This window comes from Varroa destructor, unplaced genomic scaffold (assembly GCF_002443255.2).
Source record: "Varroa destructor unplaced genomic scaffold, Vdes_3.0 BEIS01000005.1, whole genome shotgun sequence".
NCBI classification, from domain to species: Eukaryota; Metazoa; Arthropoda; class Arachnida; order Mesostigmata; family Varroidae; genus Varroa; species Varroa destructor.
In genome coordinates, this window is record NW_019211458.1 from 41,029,768 (window position 1) to 41,057,409 (window position 27,642).

General features: G+C 39.3%; 2 protein-coding genes and 1 long non-coding RNA gene across 6 annotated transcripts; 2 read left to right on the plus strand and 1 right to left on the minus strand.

Annotated features, from left to right (window-relative positions):
• Positions 1 to 13: 13 nt before the first annotated feature.
• LOC111251339 (WD repeat domain phosphoinositide-interacting protein 3) lies at positions 14 to 10,418 on the plus strand. The gene is made up of 2 exons (XM_022807826.2): positions 14 to 3,037; positions 8,701 to 10,418. The coding sequence occupies exons 1-2, from the start codon at positions 2,141 to 2,143 to the stop codon at positions 8,848 to 8,850; spliced, it is 1,047 nt and encodes a 348-aa protein (XP_022663561.1). The 5' UTR covers positions 14 to 2,140; the 3' UTR covers positions 8,851 to 10,418.
• Positions 10,419 to 11,487: 1,069 nt separating this feature from the next.
• On the minus strand, positions 11,488 to 24,432 carry LOC111251841 (structural maintenance of chromosomes protein 1A-like). 4 transcript variants are annotated; one of them, XM_086989354.1, is made up of 15 exons: positions 23,906 to 24,424; positions 23,089 to 23,186; positions 22,514 to 22,822; positions 21,828 to 21,998; positions 21,392 to 21,564; positions 20,925 to 21,213; positions 20,419 to 20,603; positions 18,663 to 19,497; positions 17,637 to 17,705; positions 16,875 to 17,083; positions 16,246 to 16,622; positions 15,716 to 15,893; positions 14,068 to 14,224; positions 12,964 to 13,163; positions 11,488 to 12,477 (listed from the first exon to the last, which is right to left on the minus strand). In XM_086989354.1, exons 1-15 carry the CDS (start codon positions 24,153 to 24,155, stop codon positions 12,168 to 12,170), a joined length of 3,810 nt encoding a protein of 1,269 aa, XP_086845480.1. In that variant the 5' UTR covers positions 24,156 to 24,424; the 3' UTR covers positions 11,488 to 12,167. The 4 variants fall into 4 exon arrangements, with proteins under 4 accessions (XP_086845480.1, XP_086845479.1, XP_022664617.1 ...); XM_086989353.1 differs by having other exon boundaries at positions 12,964 to 13,244; positions 23,906 to 24,422; XM_022808882.2 differs by having other exon boundaries at positions 12,964 to 13,244; positions 20,925 to 21,093; positions 23,906 to 24,420.
• On the plus strand, positions 24,431 to 26,484 carry LOC147755698 (uncharacterized). Its single transcript, XR_015327847.1, has 2 exons — positions 24,431 to 24,563; positions 25,903 to 26,484. It is a non-coding gene; the product is annotated as an uncharacterized LOC147755698 (long non-coding RNA).
• Positions 26,485 to 27,642: the final 1,158 nt, after the last annotated feature.

A 27,642-nucleotide genomic window follows, 5' to 3' on the forward strand; every position in this document is an offset into this window, starting at 1 on the left:
ATAACACTAGTGTCTTAACTTTTAGTCGTCGGTTCACTGACGTATCGTGGCCGCTTCTGTTGTTCTTCATAATGTCATCTCGATCTCTATATGTGGTCCATCTAATCGTTGCTTAGTTTTCAAGACCCATACCATGCCTCCATATAGGTGTTAATTGTTTTCTCGTCTGCTTGTAGCAGTGGCCCGCGCAGCTTGGCAATCGCCGCTGCCATGTCAACGTTGCCCGGCCCTCCCAGCCTCTGCCTTCGGCTCACTGTGAGCTGCTACTGTCGCAGCTGGTGCTTGAAGCGTACAAATAGCTGAGGTTCACGTTGTTTCTGTCGTCGTCGTGGACGGTTGGTTCACAGTTGCCAGCGCCGTCAGTGCTTTTCTGCAACGTGTTTACTGTTGGCGGCCGTGTGATTTTGCCCGATTCTAACGATTGTTACCGAAGTGAACCATGATAGCAAAGTGTGTTCACCGTATTAGTATGTCTCGTCTAATGATTATTGGTAGGTAGTTGTTGTTGCCTTTTAGCATTAAAAGTTCGCGTACGCGGGCTGCAGGCTTAGACGGAACAAGCTAGGCTAAGGGCTAAGCTCGAATCGGGAACAGAAGCCCGCCGCGACTTTGGTCTACTACAGAAGTGCGGAAGAATAGGCAACCCCGTCTAGAGCGGGTCCGCTATTGAGGCCACCCACCCGAAACCCTTAATGTCTGCGTGCTTCCTGCTTGCGTGTATCCTACTGACGTTCATTTCGTGAAAGCTACAGCAACTTCTGCCGTTGCCCTAGAGCTCAGTTAACCCGTGCTACTCCAACTGGATAGTCCACCACCTTCATCGTCGTAACTATCAAGAACCATTGCGATACCGTAGGGTTGTTCGATACGGTAAGGATTTTACCGTGGTCGATACACCGGCAGCGGCGAGGACGACGTGTTACCTCGATTGCTTTCTACTGACGATCAGCAGACAATTTGCTGGTTGGCCCCTGCGTTTGTATTCGTGCTTTACACCTGAAAAGTGTTCGTTAAGACAAACTGTGAAGCTGTTTTCCTCCATGTTATTCTTATTGCTTGGCAGGTAGCGAACAGACACCTCATGCCGTTGTTACTTTAGTAACATTTAGTGTGTTGTACAAGCAGTAAGACAAAATAAAGAACTTTGTTGTTGTTGTCATTGTTGTTGTTGCTGCTGTCAGGTCGAACTCTGGTCGTCGTACGTAAGTTCTTCGATCTTTTTCGATGTCCGATGTTCATCGTCGCTAACGCTTTTTGCTAAACGCTAGTAGCTAAACTGCGGTGCTCTTGCAGGCCTGCACGGCTATTTGCAAGCAAACTGTTATCCTGGCTTGTCAAAACAAAGGGCGTGTGCAATTGTTATGGCTCGACTCGCTATTAGACCCTCAAACTACGGATTATTATCATAGAAACTGAAGACTCTCACAACTACTTCTGTCCCGGTGAAGGACTGTTTGCTTGTAGTCGTCGCCGTCGTTGTTTTATTGTTTTTCTGTACTGCTGCATTGGTCGTTGTTGTGCCATCACAGCAGTATCTCGTCGCACCACCAGAACCCGCATAAGCGAGCTTCGTAGTGCCTGCCTCTGTACGAGATCATTTATTGCGCCTATTCATTGCATCGTGTCGCATCAATACATCGCCGTTGTTTGCCTTCAACGAGGGCGCCGCCTATTTTGCAAGAACGAATAGAAAGAGACATAGTAACAAAAGAAAGAAGTACGTTCTGGATAGAGGTACTAAAGGTCGGGTATTAATCTCTTGATAAAACTAAACAGACACAATAACAGCAATACAGTTGCACGCAAGTGTGTGCGCCTGTTCTATGCATACTTTTGCATTGTGAAAATGATAGGGATTCATGGTCTTATCGCGTGTGGATGAGGTATATTCCGATTGGCCGCCTCTAACAACGACAGTAACAGTGGTTTATCGTCGTAGTGCTGCTAAGGTTAGTGGCTGAACCAGCGATGATTCGAAACGATTTATAACAGTTTCCGTGTGGCAGCCGGTTGTTTTTCGAGTGCGATTAACTGTGTATTGCCATCTGAGAGAGCTAATCGTCTCGCACCTGGCGAACATTCTCACGGAAAAGTGAAGTGAGTATCAGCTTGAAAGTTATAAATAATTAAAGGAGACAAAATGAATTGGGGAGGCTCGCCAGAGCCTGCAACGGGTCCAGATAATCGGAACGGCCTATTGTACGTCGGGTTTAACCAGGATCAGGGATGTTTCGCTTGTGGCACGGAAACCGGATTTCGTGTGTATAACAGCGACCCATTAGACAAGAAACAAAGTCAGGATTATACCGATGGTGGCGGTATTGGCCACGTTGAAATGCTGTTCCGATGCAACTATCTGGCACTGGTCGGCGGTGGCCAGCGGCCTCGTTACCCGGCCCATAAAGTCATCATATGGGATGACGAAAGAAAACAGCCCGTCATCGAGTTAGCCTTTCAGACGACCGTGCGAAGCGTACGACTTCGCCGAGATCGGATTGTCGTTGTGCTTGACACCGTGATTAAGGTCTATACATTTACACAAAGTCCCCAGCAGATTCATGTGTTCGAGACGTGTCCAAACGAGCGGGGCCTATGCGTGCTCTGTCCTTCGTCATCAAACTCACTTTTGGCTTTTCCCGGCCGAAAGCAAGGCCAGCTACAGTTAATCAATTTGGCTGAAACGGACCGGTCGGCTGTCGATTTGCAAGCGCATGATTCGCCACTGAGCTGTATAGCGCTTAATACTCAAGGGACGCTGCTTGCATCGGCCTCGGAAAAGGGCACGCTTATTCGGGTATTTGACACTCAAACTAGCCAGCTACTGCATGAGCTGCGTCGTGGAGCCAATCATGCTACAATCTACTGCATTAATTTCAATTTCAATTCGACAATGCTTTGTGTATCGAGTGATCACGGTACCGTGCACATCTTTTCGTTAGACTCGCCTGACCAACAGCGGAAGAATAGCAAGTCGTCGCTAACTTCGGCCGTTTTACCGAAGTATTTCAATTCGAAATGGAGTGATGCGAAATTTCAGGTACGTGTTGACATGCAAAACTGAACGCCACGCCAGTGACACGTACAAATTCTGTGGGCAGCATGATTTGGAACCATTTTAGGGGCACATTTGCATAATATAACGTAACTAATCTAGTTACGCCTCTGTCATTATGTTGTCTATACTTAAGTGCATGAAGAGCATAAAATCACTGACTGGTCGATTTAATCAATTAGGTCTAGCAGTTATGAGATGTATAGAGCAAAACCAGAAATCGCAGGCTGTATGCACCGACGGGTAGATGAACAAGAAATCCGGGGTAGCATGAAGATTGTACGTGGACCTCAAGGCTTCCGTATTACAGATACGCGAAGACCTGTTACGCGAAGACGTAGGTTCTGCACATAATGCATCTAAAATCTGTGCGTAAACGTGATGGCGGTGAGGAACTTTTTAGATAAACCGTTTTAGTCGTCAACTTACCCTACCTTAAAAGCGAAGCTAAAACTATCGAAAACCTGCTTCAAATTACGTATTAGAACTAACATTAATTCTCTTAAGCGATTTGTAGTCCACATATGCTCAAACATACGGTTAATGATTTCGATTCGCTGTGGCGGACAAGTTAAATAGGCTACCATGACTTAAAATAAAGTACTTTCACTACGTTATTCTGTACAGTTATTTGTATAACTAGAGCACACTAGACACTCGTCTAACCGGTATATTAGCAATACATACATGTCAAGCCCCCGTAATTAAAGCGGTGGGTATCGTGTTTGCTTGCTAAACTTATGGACACGTGGTTATTAAAGTTCGAATTTCGCGGGGGAGAGGAGGAAAGGTACATACGCTTCGTTTGTTGCTGGCAGGAACCAATTATCTAAATTAATCTTTAACAACTTCAGCGGCGGATATAAAACAATGAAAGCACGAATGCCTAAATATCGTGCTCTATACAGCTAAAATCGGTAAATATTGGAGGCCTTTCCCTCTAACGAGGCACCCGAAACTGCTAGTACAGTCTGAGAAAATGCTAAATATTTTATCTACATTTCTATTCTTAAATGCCACATTTGTGTCTCTAAGATAAACCTTAAGCTATGCTGTTATCGTTTCGTACGCAAGGTACTGAAAACTTCTACTTGGTTGGTTCCAGTTCTTGTTTCATCGTCGTTTCGTAATAAAAACTGGTAAAATTATAGAATGTCAGCTAACCAAAACCACCGTTGCGATCACTGGTCGTTATGGAATTATATTTCCTGGCTATCATTGTAATCACTTTCGATCTCTGGGTCCGTATGTCCGATGGAGTCGTTATAGGGTTTAATTCATCAGTACTTGGGTCTACTGAAGCATTCTCTGGGTAAAGCTGAATAGGTTTCTGGAACCACCTGTTTTCTCTTTGGAGCATTATAACAGAACAGGCATTATCGTGCTTCAGGTGGGACATAGTTTCCATGGGGCAGACTTTCATATGCAGGTTATCTTACTATTTATGAATTTACACTTTATGCGACACCCACGTTACAGTAATTTATCGAGTGTAAAGGCAGCAATGCACCTGCCGCGGCTAAATAAAGATCGGATAATTCTAAATGATGTCATCAGCAATGTCTTTTTTTCGATTTAAATTTTTTTTTGCTATTTCGTTTCGCCGTATCCCCGAATCGTTTGTATGATTATTCCGTATCGATATATCTAACTACTCAGCGACATTATAGCTACACACTGTTATTTTTTTCCATTTAATAGCAATAGTAAGTGAAAGCATATGCAAATGCCTGGTTGGCTTCGTTCATTCACTTCAATTTTATTATATCTTCATGAAGCTCTATTTAGTTTCGAGATTTTTTACATGTATTTACATGTTCCGCGAGTCACTTCCCATTCTATGGAAATATTACTGTGGTAAAAAAAAGTGACTGATATGTCTGAGCATGTCTTTCTAACTTTACCTTTTTGAATTACGACTTACCTCATGTGTACTTCTAGCTGTTCTTCACTTGCCGTCAACGTGTTCCTGAGCAGATGGAATGGATTATGGCTGATTTAGAGCTAAACGTATTGCATTGAGATTCAGAGTAGGATACTTATGTATCACGGCATTGTGTCACGCCTCTACAGAGGCACTTCTCTGGGATAAAAACAGAAAGGACTCATATATTGTGTGCCTATTGTACGATCGAGGATAAAAACATTTTGTTTAGGAAGTTTCTTTGGGTTGTAATGTTGGCTCTGTAATTAATCACGAGTCACTCCTCATTATGCAATGGTTTCACATAGATAGGTTTTCAATATGGAACACTTATTTAAAACAAAAGTATAGAATACCCCTTTCTGTTGAAAAATACCTCGTACTTGTCATTGAGTATCGTAAATAATCGTACCTATCCTCCTAGAGTCAACAAACTACTTGTCCAAGTAAGTCAGATGTCTGCTGTAATTCAACTAATGCAAAATCAACAATTCATATATCAATGGCCACCTCTGAAATATATTTATTAATAGAAATATCCTTCGTATAACGAGTTCATCTCAAACGTAGTCGAAGTTATCATTAGTAAGTATTATGCGAATCGATGAAAATAAGTAGGCCCTTGTTTTGGGTGAACTCCCAATGAAGGTTTAGACCTAACAAAATATAATTATAATACAGTTAAAATGATTATAATAAAAAATGCATCAGAATCATGATAAGGCTGTTAACAGCTATTTATACTGCTGTGCCTTGATATTAAAAGATTCTACAATTTAGAGCATCCTATGGTGTATAGAAGGACAAAATGTCACATTTGGTATCCCTTCGAAAATCTTTGAGTAACTGACATACATACAAACCTGCTATAAATGGTTTTAGTGCCACCTATTACAAGTATCTGTATTATTATTTATTGTCTAGTTGTTCTTCTTTCCAGAGTTGTACCATCTGCAATAGTGTACGCTTAATGAACGATGAACGTCTCAATAGAGAGCCGCGTACAAAGCAATGACATAATGTGGGACAAAATAATTGTTAATGGCATAGTGTAAAATGTCCTAACGACAGACCCTTAACAACAAAGTACCCGTTGTGTTGCAAATTGAAAAAAAAATTAATCTATGAATTCCTTTTGATTTTCGATGCTTGCTCACTATTAGCGATGGACCCATGCTTCATGTACGATAAAATAAGAATAGCTTATAGCGCACAGATCCTATTAGTTCTGTAAGTCGAAATCACTGTGGCAAGCCAAATTCTATTGTGGGCGGCCAACAGAACGTGCGTCCGCTTGCCCCGCTCTTGATGGCTCGACTTCTTTCGTCCATTCTATGTGAGATCTAGCATTGTCTATGGCGTTGCCACTTGGAATTTTCTCTTAGCCGCGAGGATTTACTCGATTAAGTTATCATTTTTGAAGCGATCGCTAAAAATCATCATAGATTGTTGGTCTCCCGGTCGCTCTTCCTCCAGGTAACACTTGCATGATGAAAATTAATTTCTCGGAAGTGATGGCGTTACGGTAGTATTCGCATTGATAATTGACCAGATCGAGTCTAGACCCAGCATGACTCTTCCTTTTTTAGTTAGGTACTAAGTTGAAAATTAAATTGCTAGAAACGATAGATCAGATATCAGGCAGTGGATATTTAGCTGCAATATACATGATGAAGCTAGTAATCATTTAGTTGCGTGAGGTCACTATACTGGCCAGCTCGTTCAATGCTGTGAACAAAGCAACTTCTTTCTCCTGCTTTTAGGTTTATTTGCCTTGCTGATAGCCTGGGCCTTCAGGTTGAAAGTCATAGTAAAAACACTTCAACAAAACAATTTGCACCACATACTCGCTCATTAGATCGGATTATAACCTTGTATTATCTCACACAACTCATGTTTTTAAGGATCATACCCCTTGAGAAATTATTTCAAGCATCATAATAGTATAATTCAGACCGTCGTCTAATACGATATACAGGAGGACCTCTCGATATTCAGTTCTGATGTAAGACTAACAACAAAAATACAAATTTCTATTATATTTCAGTAAAAGTTCCTTTGTGTGATAACTTTCGTATGTTTAATTTTCATGAAACCTCTCATAGGCCATTTAGGACGGAACATTATTTGTCAGGAATTGCAAAGCATGGATGACAGTACAGTTTGTTTTACTTTATCCCGCATTCCTGCACCCTTATACAGAGAAGCATCATAATATTAGATAATAAACGTAGCTTCATTTTTTTAACTTGAGCGTCTATTGAGTGATGATTTATACGAAATCTAGTTATCCCATTTAATTTTAATTTTTCAATAGAATCGTAGGTCAACGTGGGCACGTGCTAGCACTCAGCATAGCTGTTCTCACGCGAATATCGTAAAGATGCCAAAGCGTGTTCACTTAGAGAAAGGTGGTTGGCTGTTTAGGGAATCTGCTGTTAGACATGGTCTATGTTGATATAAGCTCGCCATAGAATTCAGGGGGAGTTTGAGTTGTGAGTCGCTATACGTAGCGATCTATGCATCTTATCAGACAAATCAGTAATAGGAAAGTAGTTGCAAAAAATAGTTTGTCATATGGAATTCAACTTACGTTGAATAGCTGAAGTTTGAGACCACAATTGAAGTTGATATTTAACGAAAGAGCGCTTTTAGAAACATGAGTTGTTACTCTTTATGCTTCGCGTCAAAACTTGGATGAAAATTATTCACTTGGATATATTGAACTTTTTGAGAAATCACATTTTTTCGTTGAAGTAAGAAACGCGACTTTAAGGTATACATATGCGTTTACGGGCATCGTAAATCTTGCTGTATTCCTTGGCAATGAGTTGAAATGGATTACACCTTTATTTGTGCAGTTGGAGATAGGCGCCATGGCTTATGAGAAGTACATCAACCAAATAACAAAGCCGCGAACTTCGAACTATTTCAAACGCTAAATAGTCTTAGCTACGATCTTAATCAGTGGGCTTAAAAACGCGCGTACAGTCACAAAACCCAACGTACGGTTATATTGCCGACAATTAAAGCTTTAATGTAATTTAAAACTATTCGAATGTACAATTATCGTAAACTTCTAATTTCGTCGAAAAAATCGCACATGCAGCCGTTTGAAATTATAGTATTATATAGCACCAGTATAAAATTGCTATGAAGGCATGCGTTAGCCTGTGTGAACACTGCACGGTCCGCCCATAGGTGTACGAGACCCCATTATGGTATCCTGCACTAACGGTAGTTTTAGTAGCGCTTTTGTTTGTGGGATAATGTAAAGAAGTTTTCTTGGATCAACGACTTGAACTGTGAAACGGCAATCGATTCAAGTTATGCGAGTTGAGGATCGCTTGCAGAACACAGGGACAGAGGTGCTCATTCAAGTAAAGAAGAATAAAAAAAAGTAACCTAATATTTGATTTGACTAAAACGAGCCTATTGGGAGCCTTCGTACTGAAACAAAACGAAACGACATATTCTTAACGAATTTTGACACGAACGATTATTTCGATAACGAAATTCGCAAGGAAAAGGTCAAGAAGTTGAGGTATATAGTTAACGTTTCCTTGCAGGATGTACGTGGATTGTATTTGTTGCACACCAAGTTACTGATCTCATTCCTAATAATCTGCGATGATCTATTAAAAATTGGACAGCGAAGTTCAAAATTTCATTAACTTTCTTCTTCTGTCATGTACCTTTTACACGCGTCGTCTTCCATTTGCAGGTTCCTGATGGTTCACACTGTATTTGCGCGTTTGGTGGCGATGGAAATTCAGTGATCGCCATCTGCTCAGACGGCTCGTACCACAAGTTCGCACTAAATATGAAGCAGGAATGCAGTCGAGTTTTCTACACGCAGTTCCTTGAAACCTAGGATGCAGAAGAAAGACTGCTACATACTGTTTGTAAATCAACATTTAACTGTGGAATAAATAGAAATAGAACGCTATAGATTCGATAAACATTCATTGCAAATGGCCCTTAGCAAAAACTATCACACAAATTAGCTGACGCAGCTGTTTACAATGTGCATATATACGCAGATTATGTATTGACATATGTACTATATGATGCGTAAAGAAGACGCGTAATAGAACTATGTAGGACTGCATAAAAATTACAAAAATAGAGGGTTCTACGGGAGTTAATAGCAACTCTAGAATCGTAACGACCCATTCGTACGCATGTGCAATCTGCAGAGGACACGATTAGAAAAACTGCCTACACAGTAATTGTGTGAGGTCGTTGCGCAGAGAAATAAATTAATGGACCTTAAGGAAATTTCAGTGGAATACCAGGTTGATAGCCTCTTTCATTGGAGAATGTAATGAGTAGGCCGACTCGACGATGCTTAATGTCCTCGTTTAAGTAATGCTACATTTAAGTGGTGAGCGTAATTGTCTTTCTGAAAGTGAGTGGAAGAGAGTTCTAGTTTTTATTAGAGTAAAAAGAAGGCCTTTATTATGCTTTTACCTTTCTATCAGGAAGTTTATTAGGAACATGTTGTCATGGTATTCATATTTTTTGTATCTCGGCGATCACGTGTGTCGATGAGAGATGCATCTGCTGCACGTGGAATCACATCTAACTAATAATGGTATTGATGGATGGAGATCATGCAGACAGCAAGGTTTGGATGAATATTTTTATAGTACAATGAAACGTCTAAAACTAATTATAAAGAAAAAAAAAAAAGAAAAACATACTTTGAAGTGTTATTATTTAGACGTATGGTAAGTTCTGAGTCATCCAGTGCTCGGCTGGTAAGGGCTGCTGAAAAGTAAGCTAAGAGGATTATGTTAGTAGCACATAGTGAACATAGATGACAAAGAGACGTGTACGAAGCAAAAATAAATAACCGAAAGTGGTGGAACAGACCATATACAGTTACTATCCGTCGGAACCTCCATCATACTGATCACGATGACAGTAATTCGTTCGTATGGCAATAATTATTTAAAACATAAATAATACAACTCTAAGTAATCTTACATAGAAGAATGGCTGGCCATTGTATATATGGATCGATACATATAAACCACATACACAAAAGATGTGCGCGTAACAAAACGCACTAATTGATGAAATACAAAACTGCGTCGTACTCAGTGCAAGGACAAGCCGGGATAAGATGCCAAATAGGCTGTGAACGATGGCTAACCATTCCAAGCTTGAAGGTTTGGGAGAGCAAAGAAATTTAAGCGAGCTCAAACGCTTAAAAGAAACGATGTGTACGGACAAACAAGCAGAAGACACGCTGACGGACTTACGGCGAATGACAAAATGCGAGTTCCGTAAAAATAGAGGCACATTTGATGAAATGGTGAATGTGAGTTAGGAAACCTTAGAGATACAATGTGCGTGTATGTATCTTGATGCTATCAACGACGGCAGACAATAAGTTTGTTGATTAATAAAGTAACTTATACAACTTTATATAAACGGCTCGCTTCTTTGTGAACGTGTGCATGTATGTTTTCGTATGGTAAGCCGGTGAATTAAGTGGTAAAGCATTTGACCTAAAACGTAGCACATACAAAATTTGACACAAGTGTGCTTATCGAGGTCATACTATAGTATAATGCATAACTACGATTGATGAGTTTGTTACAATCGATCACTGAATTTTGATAGGACTCTTTTATTTCCTAAAGTCTAGGCTTTCATCGTTGAAATGATCTTCCCATTTTATAAAATAACAAATCCTGTATATTTTATAAGAGGTTACGCTGCTTCAGTTTTCTATGAAGGTCACTATTATCAAGCACCCTATCTTTATCAGGTATCATGTATGGTTAGCTAGTTTGATACTGAAGCTATAAGAAATCTTAGCAAATGGATAGTTACTAGCTCCATTTCGTGTATAATAAGTTTATCCGAAAAATATGAACGATTCAAAGTTATAACAAGCTCGAATACTGTTCTGTTCATTTGTGCATTATCAAAAATACTTGTAAAGTAAAAGCCCGACAAATAGCTAGCAATCGACGCAAATGGCATCGTTCAACCTCTGAACAAGCGTTTGATTATTTTGTCCTGACGTTCAGGATTATTTTGTCCTGACGCTCAGCGCCATCTTCCTTTTATTATCCTGCTTCCAAAAGCTTGCTCAAATCCTTTATAGTAGCTTTCAGTAGCGATAGACCATAGATTCGTAAACAGCCACTAGCTGGTAAAGATTCCGCGACGATCGACGCCGCGTTCATCTATCAACAACTTTATATGGACCCTGACTATTGAAATCAAGGTACTAACAGTTAATATCTGTCATAGGTTGCTTCATTTAAAGGTCATGAGGAAGAAAGATTAGTGTTTAGAGACTCATGTACAAACATCAAAATGAAGCGAAATAACCCCTTTTCTATAATATATTAATGAACTTTGGCTTGCAAGATCGAGAAGCACCAAGCTGCTGTTGACACGAAAGGCAACCTTTTTGGCCAAAGTAGTCAGCTATGCAACTGATAAAATTCATAATTTCCTCAAATATTCGATAAAATCAGGACAAAGCTTAAAAAATATATATATATTGCACTTGTTACATTTATTAGATACATGTTACACAAACGGGCTTACTATTAATATATTATTATGCATATACGGCCACCTGTGTTGAATTTGTTTTCTGAATTAACTTATCGTTAGGGAGCTTGATTATTAAAAAAACAAACACAATTTAGTTTATTAAAACGGGTCTAAACGTGATTACAATGACTAAGCGTATCTATGAGGTATGCTATACTGACTATGGATAACCAGGTCACTACATGCGTCGCATGGCTTTTTACAAACATTACAACTGCTACAAACTGTTCGATGGACAATAGCGCAAGACACGCAAACCTTAAAATACACAAGTTCTTTAGAATCGCCTTTCCATTGTACAATTGAGGTTTTCCATTACTATACACAATCGCTTTTCCTGATAACGACAAGCTTCTTAGTTCACATGTGTTGTCCTCAATGGCGTGTTATTTGTAATGCACAATGTATCGTAATATATAACAATGTATTTCTTTGTTACCGAATAATATACCTACTTTATATTGCATTTATGTAAGCTAGAAATCTTGTTTATCCCGCAGCACTGTTCTCTTTTATAAGCTGCCTTGTCCTTTAATTTAAATTTAAACCCGAACTAAGCGCCCGCTATTTTTTCCTTTTTTCCATCAATTCGACATTTCCAACTTCCTACGTTCCGGATGCCATTGATTCAACTGACTGCAATTCTTGCTCGGAGGCAGCATTGTCTATTTCGGCTAATTGTTCATCTGTAAGATAGATACTATCGATCGATGGAGCTCGATGGAACTCTTCGCCTTTGTCGAAAAGCCGATCGAGACACGCATAATAAATTCGAGTGTCCTCTTCGTTCCCGCTCGTCGTGGGACCTCTAGTCACACCAACGACGGAATAAGTCAGCTCTCTAAAAGCAGGTCTATTCAAAGTTCCGGAGCGATGAGAGACAAGAATGACTTGCTGCTGTTGATTATGGAGGTATCTGCTCGTTATAGATTAGAAAAGGTAACGGTAATAACAGTAAATAATGACAAGCTGTTAATTTTATTGCATTATGCAAAAAATAATGCACTTTAAAGTAAACGTATTAATCATGATTTTTTCTCAATAAAATGAGTTTTCTCAAGAGAGAACAAAATAAGTTCACTAAGTCATGGCGTAAAAACTTGAAAATAATAACGACAAATGCAGAAAGCGCTGGTTCTTACATCGTCACAAAAAAACTGTACGTAGTGGCCTTGAGTGGTACAATTTGAAATAAATCAACAATATCATTTATGCCGTTATATTATATGATTTGTACAAGCAAAATCAATCTTGCATCTAGGGGCAACAGGGTTTTTCAAGTGATTAACTTGCACCATATTCTACCTTGAACAACAGCTATTTGCAATGTTTCAGTGAGGCTAACGTTTCTCGGCGCCAATTATCATGGAATTGATTTGTATCATTAAAAAAAAAAGCTTACAGAGAAAGGATTCGGCAATGCTGGCTGCTGAGAGGGGCATCCGCCTCGTCAAGCGCCAGGAAAGGCAACTGAAGAACCGAATGAATTGCCAAAAGTAACGCAAGCGACGCCTGATTCTTTTGGCCGCCTGACAGGTTGGCAAATTCAGTAAATTGCCCCCCGTGCGGTCGACAATCGAGTAGAACCCCAGCATCAAAGGCCTGCGAAGGATCAGAGCCACCGCCACCGACAATGATTGTCATCCAACCGCCGTTAGTTAGTTCGTTGTAGGTCTGAGCTACCTATAAAAACAGATGCAGTTAGCGTATATCTAGTACTGCCCTTGCCCTATTTAGAAGCATTAAAAGAGCTACTATATGTTTATCTACTCCAACGTTTGAGCAAGAAATGCTCGGTGTTAACCTAACTGGATTAGCCACTCACCGCTGCTGTTGTACCCATAACCGACATGTAGTACTAATTTTCGCTGCTTTTGTTTACGCGGCTAGTGGTGACTTGTTACCACATTAGACATAGGTTGATATTGCAGAATAAGCCGTAATCTCTCAAGAGAAAATATGTTACTGGCGTTAAGTTGAGACGCTAAAGTTCGAACATGCAAATTCGTGCAAGACATGGCGTAACGTAATGCCTTAATCCAGGACGATATCAGGTTGCGAATAAATGCAATGTTTAATAGATCTTTACAACTAGATGCATTTTCACGGGAAACATCTTATGTTTAAACCAGATCTATCCTCGGATTTCGCTTTGTTCTCGGTATGATTAAAAACGTGGGAGGTATCATAGGTTATGCCATTGACTCTATTAGATCTAAGCTTATTTCTTGCGAGGGTGAACGATCTGACCGTTACCATTTATCGATATTGAGGCTCAGTAGTTTTCAGATTAGATAACTAAATATAACTAATATTTCTATTAGAAGAAAGTGTTTAAGTAATATACCACTTTATTAGAAAAGTGGTATATTACTTAAACACGCCTGTCGCTTAATAGAAAATTCGAATTTCTGTGGCGAGTACCCTAGTAGCACCAACCAGCTACGCATGTTGATGCGCTTTGCTTAGCGACAATCCAAAAACTAGTAGAATATTAAAATTAGACCTTTTCTTGCAGTTTTTCAATGAACGTCGTAAAAATCTCAGCGCGCCGTGTGACGAGCTTGCTTAGTGTCTTCTTTTCCTTTGCTGCTTTGCGCATGAGTTCTTTCACTTTTGTTACAGTGCCTTTGTAACGGTTTTCATGTCTAGTAGCGGAGGTTCTGCAAATTTGTTCATCATAGTGGTAACAAACATATTATAATGGAAACAATAATGCCTCTTAGTGAATATTTACAAAATGAAGGGCCTATTACATCTTAAACGGGTAGTAAGAGGACTACCTGGAACAATTGCGGCTACTGCCAATCTGCAAAAAAAAAGCCACGTCCGTATTCGGCGCAATGGAATAATGACAGGCTGATAATAATAGAATTGCACGTCCAGGACACAGATTTATGACATATTTATACACTACAAGAAACAATAATAAAAATTATTCTACACCACTTATTCGAATACTGTCATTTGAGTTGGAGAAAGATTATCTCTTTAGGCAGTGTTTTCAATAACGGTTGAGAATTAATTAATATCATATTCAAAAACGCCAAATCCGCTTGTTTTTTTTTTAATTGTGATTGAATGCTTGAAATGGCAAAGCCGAATTTAAAAGAAAATACATTTTGTTTATTTTCTGCCATGGAGATGAAAAATGGTCGGAAGTTTCCGACAAATATTGGTGTTTTCATCTAATTTGTTTGAGTTATTTCTAGAGCAATACTCACATATAATGTAGTGAAGTAAGATCAGTTTCATTCAGAATAGGGAATTACTGTAAAGGGCAGCAGTAGGCACAAATGATCAAAAGAAGAACGTCGAGTATCTAAATCAGCGTACCTTAACAAATTAGTTAATTAAACTCGCATTGCACAGTAAATAAAGTATAACATAAAGGAATGAAACAATTGCAATGAGAAAATTGCGCGGGGCAACAAGAGTAATTGTTGTGTGATAAGGGGCATAATGCAGAAGTCTGGTAGAACAACTGTGGCGAGCTCGGGTTCAAAATTAAAATTTGGATTAAGCAGATCCAAACCCGTTTTCCATTAGATTGAACAAAGTAACTAAGTAAGACTGTTAGATAGCATCTGTTATGTACATGTAGTGCAGGTCATGTGCGAAAATGGAATAGGTCTAGAAACTAACGTTTAGCCGAATAGTGTACATGTGTTAGGATACTGCTCATAATCTCATCGATAGAGTGGCGGAAGCCGCCTGGGTCCGATAATAATATTAACAAATGCACATTGAATTCACGTAATTACAGAGTGAACGAAGAGAAAGTAACCCTGTAAGGCTACTGATTTCACTGAGAGAAGAGTTTCAAGATATGAGCATACGTCAAACAAATGTTGGATTATAAGTAATTCATTAAAATGGTCCCTATCTTTATGCATTTCTCAATAAAATGTTACTGAGTTTATATACGTTATTGTTGGGTTTGTAGCGTTATTCTTTTTTATGAATTTTGATAAAATGGTGAATTGTGCGTCAGTTATTTTATGATGTTGAGGGGACAACGCACAAGTACGTAGAGGACGTACTTGTGCGTTGTTCCCTCAACAGGAGTACTTTTGGCTTTTATAGGCAATGGTATTTTTTAAAAAAGTAATTCAGTTCTATAAAAAAGAAAAATTTCATCGCTGGATGCTTACGGATCAGGAACGCTAACACGACTCTCCAGTAACAGCACACGAAGTTCCGAGACTAATAATTCAGTTTCATTACAGAACTTGTCGATCTTCCTGAGAGTACAGACATCTTCAGGTAAATCTGTGTAGTCTACCTGCATCATAACAAGGTCGTCGAAAGTTGCTCCGAAGAAATCTTCCTCTGAAGCGAAAACAGTATATTGAAACTCCAGTTAAATAATCAGTAAAGCCTTTTAGCATCGATAGAAAGCTAGAGTAGAAATCAGACGAGAAGAGGTTATCTTCTTGTGAGAATAACATCAAAAAGTACCGGGTAGGACCGCAGTTGAAACAGCTGTAATTTTTTCGTGTCCATTCTTCCGTGGTGCTACAGTACAGCGCGTTTGTGTTGTGACAATGATAATACCCATCACTTCTTTTTCCAGTTGAATTTATATGAAATTCCAAGATCTATAGTTCTCGGTTGTTTTCTGGTTAGAGACTGGTGCAAGCGCTCAATACATCGCACAGCCATGTGGGTTTACATAACGTACTTCTTTCGCGAGGCAACTTTTCCACATATTGCCCGAGAAGCGAAGCCCGATCTGATCTCAACTTTGCTATTTCGGTTTGAAGTTTGTTTGCCACCCTACGACGACGCGCACAGTCTTGGCTTGCAGATGTGACAGCGGCGGTAGCATCAACGAGCTGTTGTTTGAACAAGTTATCTTGAATTTTCAGTTTGTCAAGTGTGGATAGGGTGGAATCAACTGCCTGTTGCACCTTGGTAAGTTCCGCCTGAGCTCCTTCTGCATCGGTACGGGCGTGCTGTTCTTTAGAGATCACTGACTCGAGTTCACGGTCAATTTTCTTTAGATCGTCTTCATGACGACAAATATCAGTTTCAGCTTTGTCGAGCGTGAGTTCAAGTCTGAAATGTACTCACAGTATATGAAATTGCATGAAAAACATATATGTGTTTGACATATACATTCGTAATAAGCGTACGTACGGATAGCAATTCCACTAATTAAAACCCTGAATAATTTCAAGTGCGAGTAGCAACTATTTTGAAGACTTCTTCTTCACGCAAGCTGTTTTATTTGACCTACTGAAATTGATATAGCAAATACGGTTTTCTAAAATTTGAAATATTTACTAGGTTGAGTCTGCTAACACTGACCGCTTCAGTGATTCTGCATCCTTTATTAGAGAATGTCGTTCAGCTTTAACCGCGTCGGAGTTGGCGAGCTTAAGAAGAGTGGATAGTGGTATATCGAACTTCGCACCAAACACTTTCAATAACTGCTGTCTCTGATCCCGAATTCTCTTTTCAATCGTCTCTATCGGCCGTAGCTTTTTCTTTTCGATTTCCCCGGTAAGAGTACATTCCTACTAAGTAGATGACAGTATGAGTACGTGTAATGCGTAATAAACCGAATGCGTGAGAAAAACAATATTGTCGGGCTGGTCGTAAACAGATTCGGTCTTCTACCGACCTAATGGTCAAGTTTCGAATAAGAAAAAAGAGACGCTAAAAAGCTACCAGAATTTGTCAGGTTCATGATTTCTTCGGCGGCGTTTGATCGTTAATTAATTCCTCTATAGGCACGGTTCGAATACGCTATTAAAGTACCTTATGGGAAAATCTTGAAACTCGCAAAAAATAACAGTGATGATAATAATAATACCATAAACGAAATGCATACTTTCGATCTGATCCCACATATGGACTCAATTGTATTCTCGATTGAGGTTCTTGCCCTCACGTTTTATGTATCCTGCTGCTGAACAAAGAACTTATTTCATTCATTTAACTATAGAACCCAACCAATGGTTCGTCCTCTTTAGCAACGCTTCTTTCATTAGCGTAAAATTTCGACGTAAATACAGACTTCAATAAAAGGTTCCTACCGGACGTTAACTGAAGACTACGTATAATTACCCGAAGGCTCGCTAGAGCTGATTCAACCCCGCGTACGAGTACATCAAGGTCTCCTTCCTTGCTTTCAATCTGTAAGTACAAATCGTAAGAAAATTTAACTATAGTCGATGCATAAAAGTACTAGCGGCTTTTGTATAGCGCATTGATTAACATAATTAATCTTGCCGATTTTGTAGGCTACTATCCGCATTCATCAAATCCAAGTAAACAATGCATTATGACATACATCTTAAACGATGGTCTTTGCAGAGGAAAGAAATTTTGTTTATGTTTCATACTTATACGAGACGTTATCTACTGAATTGTGCTGATTTGGGGGGTACTTTTTTATGTCCATTTAGCCGGTTTTGCTCACAGAGGAAAAATATAAAGATCAGTCTAGAACCAAATATAGGTTTTATAGAGTTCAGTAGTTGAGAGTTCCACAGCGTAGTGGCACTATCACAGTTTCTCCAATCTTGCCCTTATTAATTATCTGTTTAAAGCAACATATAATTATCATTGAAAGCTGTATTTCTAACAATGGCGCAGCTGCTGTCAGTTAAAGTATCACTTACTGCCGCCACTTCACGCTCTTATATACTGATTGTGTTAAAGATACCCCCGAATTAATATATAGTTAGAACGCGCCGTCGCATATCAGAATAGGTCGCTTTATTTACTGATTGTGTTAAAGATACCCCCGAATTAATATATAGTTAGAACGCGCTGTCGCATATCAGAATAGTTCGCTTTATTTACGCAGGGTGTGTAACATGTATTGTTGGAAGAGGTTTTAAGCGGGGCAACGATTAGTGCGTTAGGTAGATAAAATCCAGTGCCAGTCTCTGCGGTACATAATTAGTATTGCTATTTTAAAAAAATCGTAACATAGTGTGACGATAGCGAACGAAAAAGATCTGTATGCCATTCCCTGATACAGAGCAGCGATAGGAGAAGGCCCGAAGAGATTATCGTCCTTACCAGTTTCCTACTGCCTGCACGTTTAATCGTCGACAATAAATATGGAAAATACGAGATGCTTACTTCTTTGCTTAATATTTCCAGTCGTTTTTCGGCATCTTGATAGCAGTCGACCAGTAACTCATACCCGTGTTCGAGATCACCTAACTCCTGCAAATTTTCCAAAGTAGCTTCGGTCTCTCTTAAACATATCGTTGCCTCAGCAAGCTTCTCATTGACCTCCGTGATGGCAGCTGCATGGCCGGGCTCTCCAGATGTTTTTTCCTTCTTGGCGCTTTCAAATACACCGCTTCTCGACAAAAAATTCCCATCACTCATAACCACAGAGCACTTCTGGGGTTTGTTCATTGTTAACTTCTTGATTGTGTTAGGTTCGTTGCAGAATACAACATCACTATATAAGTCTCTGATTAGGTATAACACGCGATTTTGCAAGTGCAACGGTATCGATTGTGTGACCATGCAGATGCTTTCGAACATTAATGCTCGACCTGTTAAACTTTTGGGCAGCGGACGCCATTTTGGTGCAGTGGAAGGCAGTACAAGAACAGGCATCACAGGCTCATTTGATTCTTTTAAGAAGGAGAGGCATTGTCGCATCACTGTTCGAGAGTCCACGACTATGGAATACCTGTACCGACCGAGAACTTTGCGTACAGCGGCCATGTACTCGGGCTTACAGGGTATTATCAGATTCCCAAGTACACCGACAACATGATTGCCGAAGGTTGCTGTCAGCCCATCAAGAATTCGTTCAGTGTGTCGACGAGAATTTGTACGTTTTGCCCTTCCACAGATATAGTCGCGTTGCATAGTGAGCTCACGCGTTTTCTTCACTTGTGAAGCATAACTGTTATAAGCCGTGTCAAATGTTGCTCTACGATTTTCAAAAAAGCTTCTGAAAATTTGGGAAAATAAACTACGTCAAAAGAACGTTCTCCATTAACAAATACTACAACACATCACTCCTAGCGGTCCTGTTTATTCTATATAATCACCACTCGGGACCTACATGGCTATTTTCAGAATATCCCTTTGTTAATCTGCAAATAATAGTTTGATATGTACAAAAAGTCTCAAAACTCCGATGGCTCATTGGAAAAATCTGATTAGCAATTAATATTCTCCTTTACAAAACGGCCGTTAATCTCTGTATCGAAAACTCAGGTGTATGGCATTTCGAAGACCTATCTTCGAACTTGTTCAGTCTAACCCTTACTGGTGACCCCCCGGCTTGCCTCATGAAAGTCTTTCCCGGATTTTCTAGGATGAAAACTCGGCAAAAAAAAATAATTCATTGTTCGGTCCGTCAAGATAGGCTTGCTGTTTTGTTCTAGTAAGAAGTGACTTTTTTTGGGTATCGAGGATAAGCCGCGGATGAATGTATACCCGCTATGGTAAATAGTAACCAAATTATGTTCGTACTTGAAGCCTACCATGCACATATATACATACATGATCGAAAGAGACAGATACTTCGTTTGTTCAACATATCATGACACGATCGACCAATATTATGAATGCGCTCGTAATGCGAAATGCTTGGTGAGTTAAATGCAAATTTATGCTGCAAGGGCGACATTTAATAGTCAATTAAGATACTGATGATAAGAGCAGACGTCATTGAATAGAGGTGTAGGAGAAACCAACCTCTAGGAACGCGGTCAATTATAATTTTACACATAAAATATAAGCATTCGGAGTCTAATAGTAGCTATTCAGTTCTTATCGGATACGGAAAAGCATTGTCTGTCTCACACAAAATTTCTCTACAATGGCTGGACGGCTTTTACAACAGAAACCTATGTCTTAAACGCACCGAGCACGTTCGAGGTTAAAGTTCACACTATCGAAGGACGATTTATATTTCGTTCGTCGCAACTCAAGCTCCTGTAGTTCGTCGTTCATCGAGTCCAGTTTTAGCTCCTCGCTCTTTAATGCCACGGAGAGATTGTCGTAAGTCATCATGTGTGACTGACGACGTTCCTCCAACGATTCAACTTGCTGAAAATCATGAATTAAAAAAAAAAAAAGCTCATTTTCAACTATACAAGTCGATCATATATACGAATTGCTCAATAGATCAATGATAGGGCATAGAAGTTTCTGTGACTACATACATGCAGACTATGTGCTCTTAGTGCGTCCATCAGTATTGATGAAGATCAAGAAATACTACCTTATTACCCGACAAGCATTTTGGCTTCATTTCATATGGTTAAATAGAGACTGCGCAGTAGCTATATTTCAGTCCTCCTCTGCGTATCTGCTACAATCATTCACGAGATTCACTGCTTATACTGGGAAAGGAAAGAATCAATTTACCTGCAAGTTTTCTCGATGCTCCTGGTAAAAAGCGCCTTCCAAATTTCGCAGCTCTACAAAGATGTCAGTATCCACCTGAATAGGTTCCAAAGCGTTTCGAGCAGATTCAACCTTCTTTTTTACGCCAGGTAGTTTTATCTGTGCCTGCTGCTGATCCGCCTTCGCCTCGCTGACATCAATATATAAACATCCAAGCAGGACAAGTGCAACCAGGACAGTGTATGGACTACTCATACATAACTGGCAACATGTACTTATAGTGCAGAGATATCTTTGCCAAACAAATGTCCTTAATAGATAAAACCAATATTTAATAGAAGATAGTAGTAGTAGTAGGCAGAAAAAAACTAAACCCGTGGAATGGGATCCGTTTGCGAATGATTGGAATTGTGGCGTATCGCACCAGATCCTGTCAGCCTAGAACACGTTTAATAAATAAATTCGTATGCATCGAAATGACATCTTACCTGATGGCGACCTCGATCTTAGCCCTGCGGGCGTTAAGATCTCCCAGTTGTTGTTTAGCTTCGGAGTGTAGCGAAGCAAAGCGCTGTTTTATCGTACTAATTTTTTGCAGCGTATCCTGTGCCGTTGCCAATAATCGTTCTTCATTTGTGATTGTCTCGATGTTCTTTTTCAACTATGTAACCCAACGAAATCGACATGTCAATTGTCTATGCCGTACTAGTGTATTCGTACGGAGATTGATACCTAATGGTAAGCTTTCATCAATGCTACCTAGACTGTCCCGTTCAATGGGACACTCCAATGTGCCTCTGGCATCGACGTATAAACGGACATTTACTGTTTGTAATGGGCAATGCGTGAGTGAAACATGGATTTCACGTCGAATAGCATTATGATAAACTGGATTGACGTATGAGTCATCATTTCACTAGTTACCTGCTTTTGGATGACAAGACGTTCGAGTTTAAGCTCTTGCAGCCTTTGCCTCTCTTGTTCTTCCTCGCTTTCGGGAAAATTGAAGATCTCGTTTTGGCAAATTCGAATCTTCTCATCCGTCCCCCGAAGTCTCGCCAGGTCCAGGAGTTGTTCTTTGTTATTAACTTCGTGCTGCAAGAGGGTTAAGAGCTTCAAACAAGTGTCGCTGTCTATATATACCTATAAGAGATAGGTGGATGCCAGAGTGGCAAAATATATCATGACACACACCTAAACAAGGTAAGTTCGTTTAGAAAAGACATAGAGAATTGGTGAGTGTTTCATGCCAAACCTATCTCTTTTCTTAGTGTCATCGTGCTAGTGTAAAGGATATCCTGATTTTTAGGTAAAAGGTTACGTAGAAATACCTTTAACAGTGAAATATATTTATTTGTCGATAATATGATGACGAATAGCCATAGGTCCCCTTTGTAAAGGCTTACAAAGAGACTATCGTAACACTTTTTTAACCATTATTTTTAAAAGTCAGTAAAAGATGAAACAATTAATAAAAAATTATTGTTATAATAAGTTTATTTTTTTAATATTCATAATAGAATATAAACAGTCACCCCCTGTAGATAAATATCGCTTTTAGTAAACTCAGCCATTTTTCATGTATCAACACGGTGTTCATATATACGAACCCAAAGCTGTTCTGCATTAGCAAAATTTTTATATCTTTGTCTCGTAAGGCGCAGTCTTCCTAATTCCGATTTTGCATTAACTAAGGCTCCGAGCGTTTTTCGCAGCTTTTTATCTGCTTCTTTGACATCTGCAGCAAGCAAATGTGATCCAGACATCTTCTCTAAAAAAGCGGACATTTCCTTAGGAGTTTTACCTCCTATATTCTGAATGGATCCTTGCCGGAGAACAAGTCCCCACGAATCCACTCGAATACCATATTCAAACAGCTTATCGCGGTATTTGGCCGCATCGTATGGCTCGTCATTGATCTGCAAGGAATAAAACTTTCTACGATAATGCGATACAGCATAATAATCAACAATGCTCATAAGGCTTTGGCGCATCGTAAGTGTTGTAGTGCAAAAGGTAAAGCATTTGAAAATATAATTTTCCATCAGCCATCCTAGAGAAGGATTAAGCATGAACATTATTATAAGTATATTATAAATAATATACTAAATATTATAATAAAATAAATATTATAATTAAAAAAAATTCCAAATATTATAAAAATACACTTTCGTTTATAACGCACCTGGAAACTCTCTCTGAGATCCTGATACAATCGTCTTTTAAAATTGATCTCCTCTCCGTCCACATTAGCTAAGATTGCAACCGAACAGAAGCCATCGTCTGCAATCACAAACAACATTTTCTTCAATCGCATTGTCCTATGTGTTTGCTTTAGCTAAGTATCGTGGCGGTGTAAAGACAGACGAACTGTCGTAATAAAGATTACCATTGCCGATCGGGAAAAACTCAGCTGATTACGTAAATCGACCATTTTCTTTGCGCAGAGTTGGATATATTCAATCGACAGATCTGAGAAATAGCTTCATCAGTGTGACTTGAAAGATTGACCTTACGCTCTAATTCTTTATGTAAGTCTCGCAAAACACAAAAGCCAGGGAAAAAATTTGGACAAATATGCCTCTGTTTACAGCAGTTTCCCTGTAAAATATTTTATCAACTTAGGCACCTTAGGCAGAAGCTACTAAATTTTATAAATTCTAGTATTATGTTGTGATTCAGGGCATTGCCAAAATACTCATCATTTTTCTCCTGACTATTATAGGTTTTACTGTTGCCAAATTGAAGTAACTACATATGTGGCATAGTAGCTTGCAACGGTTCGTTGGTGGCATCGTAGGCTGACATTGTTCATTATTAACGGCAGGCCAAGGGAAAAGCACATTTTAGTAACAAACAGTGAACCCTGAAGAATAACGTAGCAACTTCCTTAAAAAGAGGAACACGATATTAATACTTTGTATCAACTTTAGAATCCTCAAATTTTCAAAATTCCTATCTCTAGAAGGAGGGCACAGACAGATAAAGTAGCGTTTACTCACCACCAATATTTTGGCATCGTTTTAGGTAGTTGTCGTTTATAAGAGACCTGATGTCATCAACAAACATCTCTTCTCCGCTTTGACCCAAGCCGAACACAAGTGCTTTAAGAATATTGGATTTCCCAGCCCAGTTCGGCCCCACTATGGCCGTTACTTTCGGACTGAACCTAACTACGTACGCGTACTCGAACGATCGAAAATGCTCAATGGACAAACTAATAAGTCGCAGTTTTTTAGGCGACTTTTCCATAGCGCTCTGTCGTTGAATTTAATCGTAGTTACAGTTTACAGTTTCACAAAATCCTGAACATTTCGGCTATGGCGGGACACCTTTACGATCGTCTGGCTAAATTAGTAAGTATATAACAAACACTTGACCATATAGCGTTTATCCACGTAAACAAAATGAATACAGCATTCGGTCACAAAGTCCTTCATTTTTGCCCAAAACAGAAATCGATTGCGGTACTCTTCCTCCGGAACACGCCCGTGCAGCTCGAAAAGTGCGTTGATACACAGCTTTCTATAGAGGTTAACCTGAGGGTAACAACTGGTGGCAGCGCGTGCACTGTTGTGCGGATATGGCTTTCACACGTGACGCCGCTATGATGTCCGCATCCATGTTTCGCTAGACGTCAATGGACGACAGCAAACCTTGGTGCGTTACTTTTCGTTGTGCAAAAATCAGTTTTGTTTTCGATTGATATTTCATTACGCACTATGACAGGGAAAAAACCCATAGGAATTTAACAACCGTGACGAAGTGCTGATATAAGCACCATACCATCCCGGTACATATAGCTTTTAATTAATTATATATATATTTTTTTTAATTATACGCTTATATGAATCAAGTATATAATTTACTTGCTACAAACGTCACTATAAAACAAATATTTAGAAAAAATGTGATTTAGAGCGTGTGCTACGGACGTTTGAGATGGATAAATGAACATTGATACATGTATATTGGCTGAATTTTTTGTGTATAATCTTTTACTCAAAACGATCTCAATAGCGACCAATGCATTGTACATTAATACAAACCACATCGAATACTCTTCTCTGTAATCTTGTATTGTATCTCCATTGATTTTCTTTTATGAGACTCTAGTGGCGGCATTTGACTCTAGTATACAGCAGTTTACGAATTTTTTGACATATATGTACAAATATTTAATAAAAATTATTTTCTGTATGTTTCTAGCAATTATGAGCTGGTATGAGCGAGCGAAAATGAATTGTAGCGCTTTGAATGTGTGCAGTAGCATCACAGACAACGTTTTTTTTTTCAAATTATGGTTATAAACATGCTTAAGTCTGAATACTCTACCGTACCACTATTAACCAATAGTATATACGATTAGTCAAATTTAGATAATTATAAGCTTAAAAAACGTACTGATCAATCAGCTCAGCCACTGACAATAGCGCTGAAGTATTATAGAATAGACACACGTTCTAGTATATTTTCAACATAAACAATTGAAGCTGTAGAAAAGCTGCACCCATATCATCGATAACAATGAAGAGGTCTGAATGTAGTGTAGTCTATATACCCGTAAGATTAGCGAAGAAATACGTTGCCTATTAAGCTATCACGTCCTACACTCCATCCTGTTGCACCCGCTCTAGAGTCAATTGTTACATGTGCCCTTGTGTTTTCCCGTATTAAACTACGAACTATGTGTATGTGTGCTTTTGAAACTCCTCAAAAACATTTATCCCATGTTGCACGAACTGGCTCTCACTGTGAAGATCGTCAATGGAAAATAAGAAGTCAAAATGGACGGGTCATCGGTAAAAGCTAGAATTATCTTTACATACAGCTTTTCAAGATGTTTTTCGTACCATAGAGAGGTCACTTCCGAACCGTTTTCCGTTACATGTGTATGTATTCCTGTAGGCGCATCCGGTTGATTCGTGATGTTCTTACTATACAAATACATTCTCAAAGAAACTATTTGCTACGAATAGTTCGTTTAACTTCATTTCAGGCAGCGCTGAAAAATCGAACCCTAGTCGCATAGGAAAAGGGGTCATTATATGGATCTGTGGATTATTGATTGATTTGTACGCGTGCGTATCGAACGATCTAAACGAGTGGAAAGGTAGAGCGGGTCCTAATAATTTCTTCCATAAAAAAAAGTTACCGATTTCTTTTTCTTTTTTAACATTTATCTCAAGTTGTTATAGATTATCCATTTTGAGTAGTACAGAAAATTATCTCGAAGCTCAGCCACGAGATGTGAGAAAACGCAGAAACGCATGCTTGTCTCATTGCGACTGAATTTCGAAAAGGCAGCGATATCATATAATTCAGTTATGTAGAGGTTGGGTTTCGTCCCGGGTTAACCTTGTTATTCGCGAACATAATTGCCCCTGTTCATAATACGATTTTCAAACACCTAGAGAGATTAATTATTAAGAAAAACATTACGTACAGACAAATATTAACGTACTTTTTATGGTTTGCGAAGCGAGAGCATTGGATGGTTCAGATAATCTTCGTTTCTACCAATATGTCAATTCATTTCCTTTGTACTATTAAAATAAATAAGGTTCTGGGAGCAATTATACCTGTTGCTACTCAGTTTCACATTGTTTTATTATTGTCTGCATCATACCAAGGTATACCAGATAAATATTTCAGCGTAAACTTACTACCTAGGCTGTCTTCGGTTGCAAAGCCTGCACGGAATAGGTTAAATTATATAACTGCGTTAAATGTTCATCTAAGTAGTCGCTATTGACACAGGTAAAAGTTTGCTAAATTTGATATAACAACATCTAAGAGTCCACCTCACTAGAACTTTTTGCATTATTAAGAAGATCATTTAAGTCGTACTTAAAGTGCGAGTACGCTATAGTGAAACCCAGGTATAATAACGCCATATCCATTACGATGATAATCGGCGGCGGCGGCGGCGGCGGCAGCAACAACAACAACAACAACAACAACAACAACAACAGATGTTGTCTCAGTGACAGATCTACCGTAAGTTGATTCATTAGCAGTGCGATGAGGTGCACCGAAACAACGTGAATGAGACGCACCTCAAACAGACGTATGTCGACATTCTACGAATGTGAAACGCGCGAAATACGAACAGGCCAATCGAATTTTTATTTGACAGGTGACAAATCCTCAATGCTGATGGGGCCTAAACAGAACGCAATTTTGATGGTAAAACATAGCCCAACCAGCTGAAAGAAACAATCGCCGGCATTTCTAGAAGCTTGATGAGCCTGATGTCGAGGCGTCAATGATATTAACGGCTTGTGTGTTAGCCTTTGTCATATAAGTGCACTCAAATATAGGCAAACAGACATTGAATGTTGGCGTCCACGTATTCGCCTGAAAAAACATATCGATAAACGCCGTACCCGTCAAGGTGAGCACCACTGACGACGACGACGGCAACACAAACCCTGGGTACTGTTTACCGTTCGATATGTACTGATCAAGTCGTGGCCCAACGAACTAAGTTGAATAGATATCCTACCTGGTAATCTGTCTATAATATAGTAGGATTGATCGTTCTGTACAGCAGACTGAACTAAGTATGTGAGGGTAGCAATAGAAATGGTTAGATATACATATGCAGAACGTATCGATCGCTGTTCGTGGTAATCTTACGCGCGCCTAATGTGTGGCTAAACAAGACGCCGCAATGAAAACCAGCATCAACGCTTACGAACAATCGCATAAGCGTACACTGTTGCAGCTCGTCTGA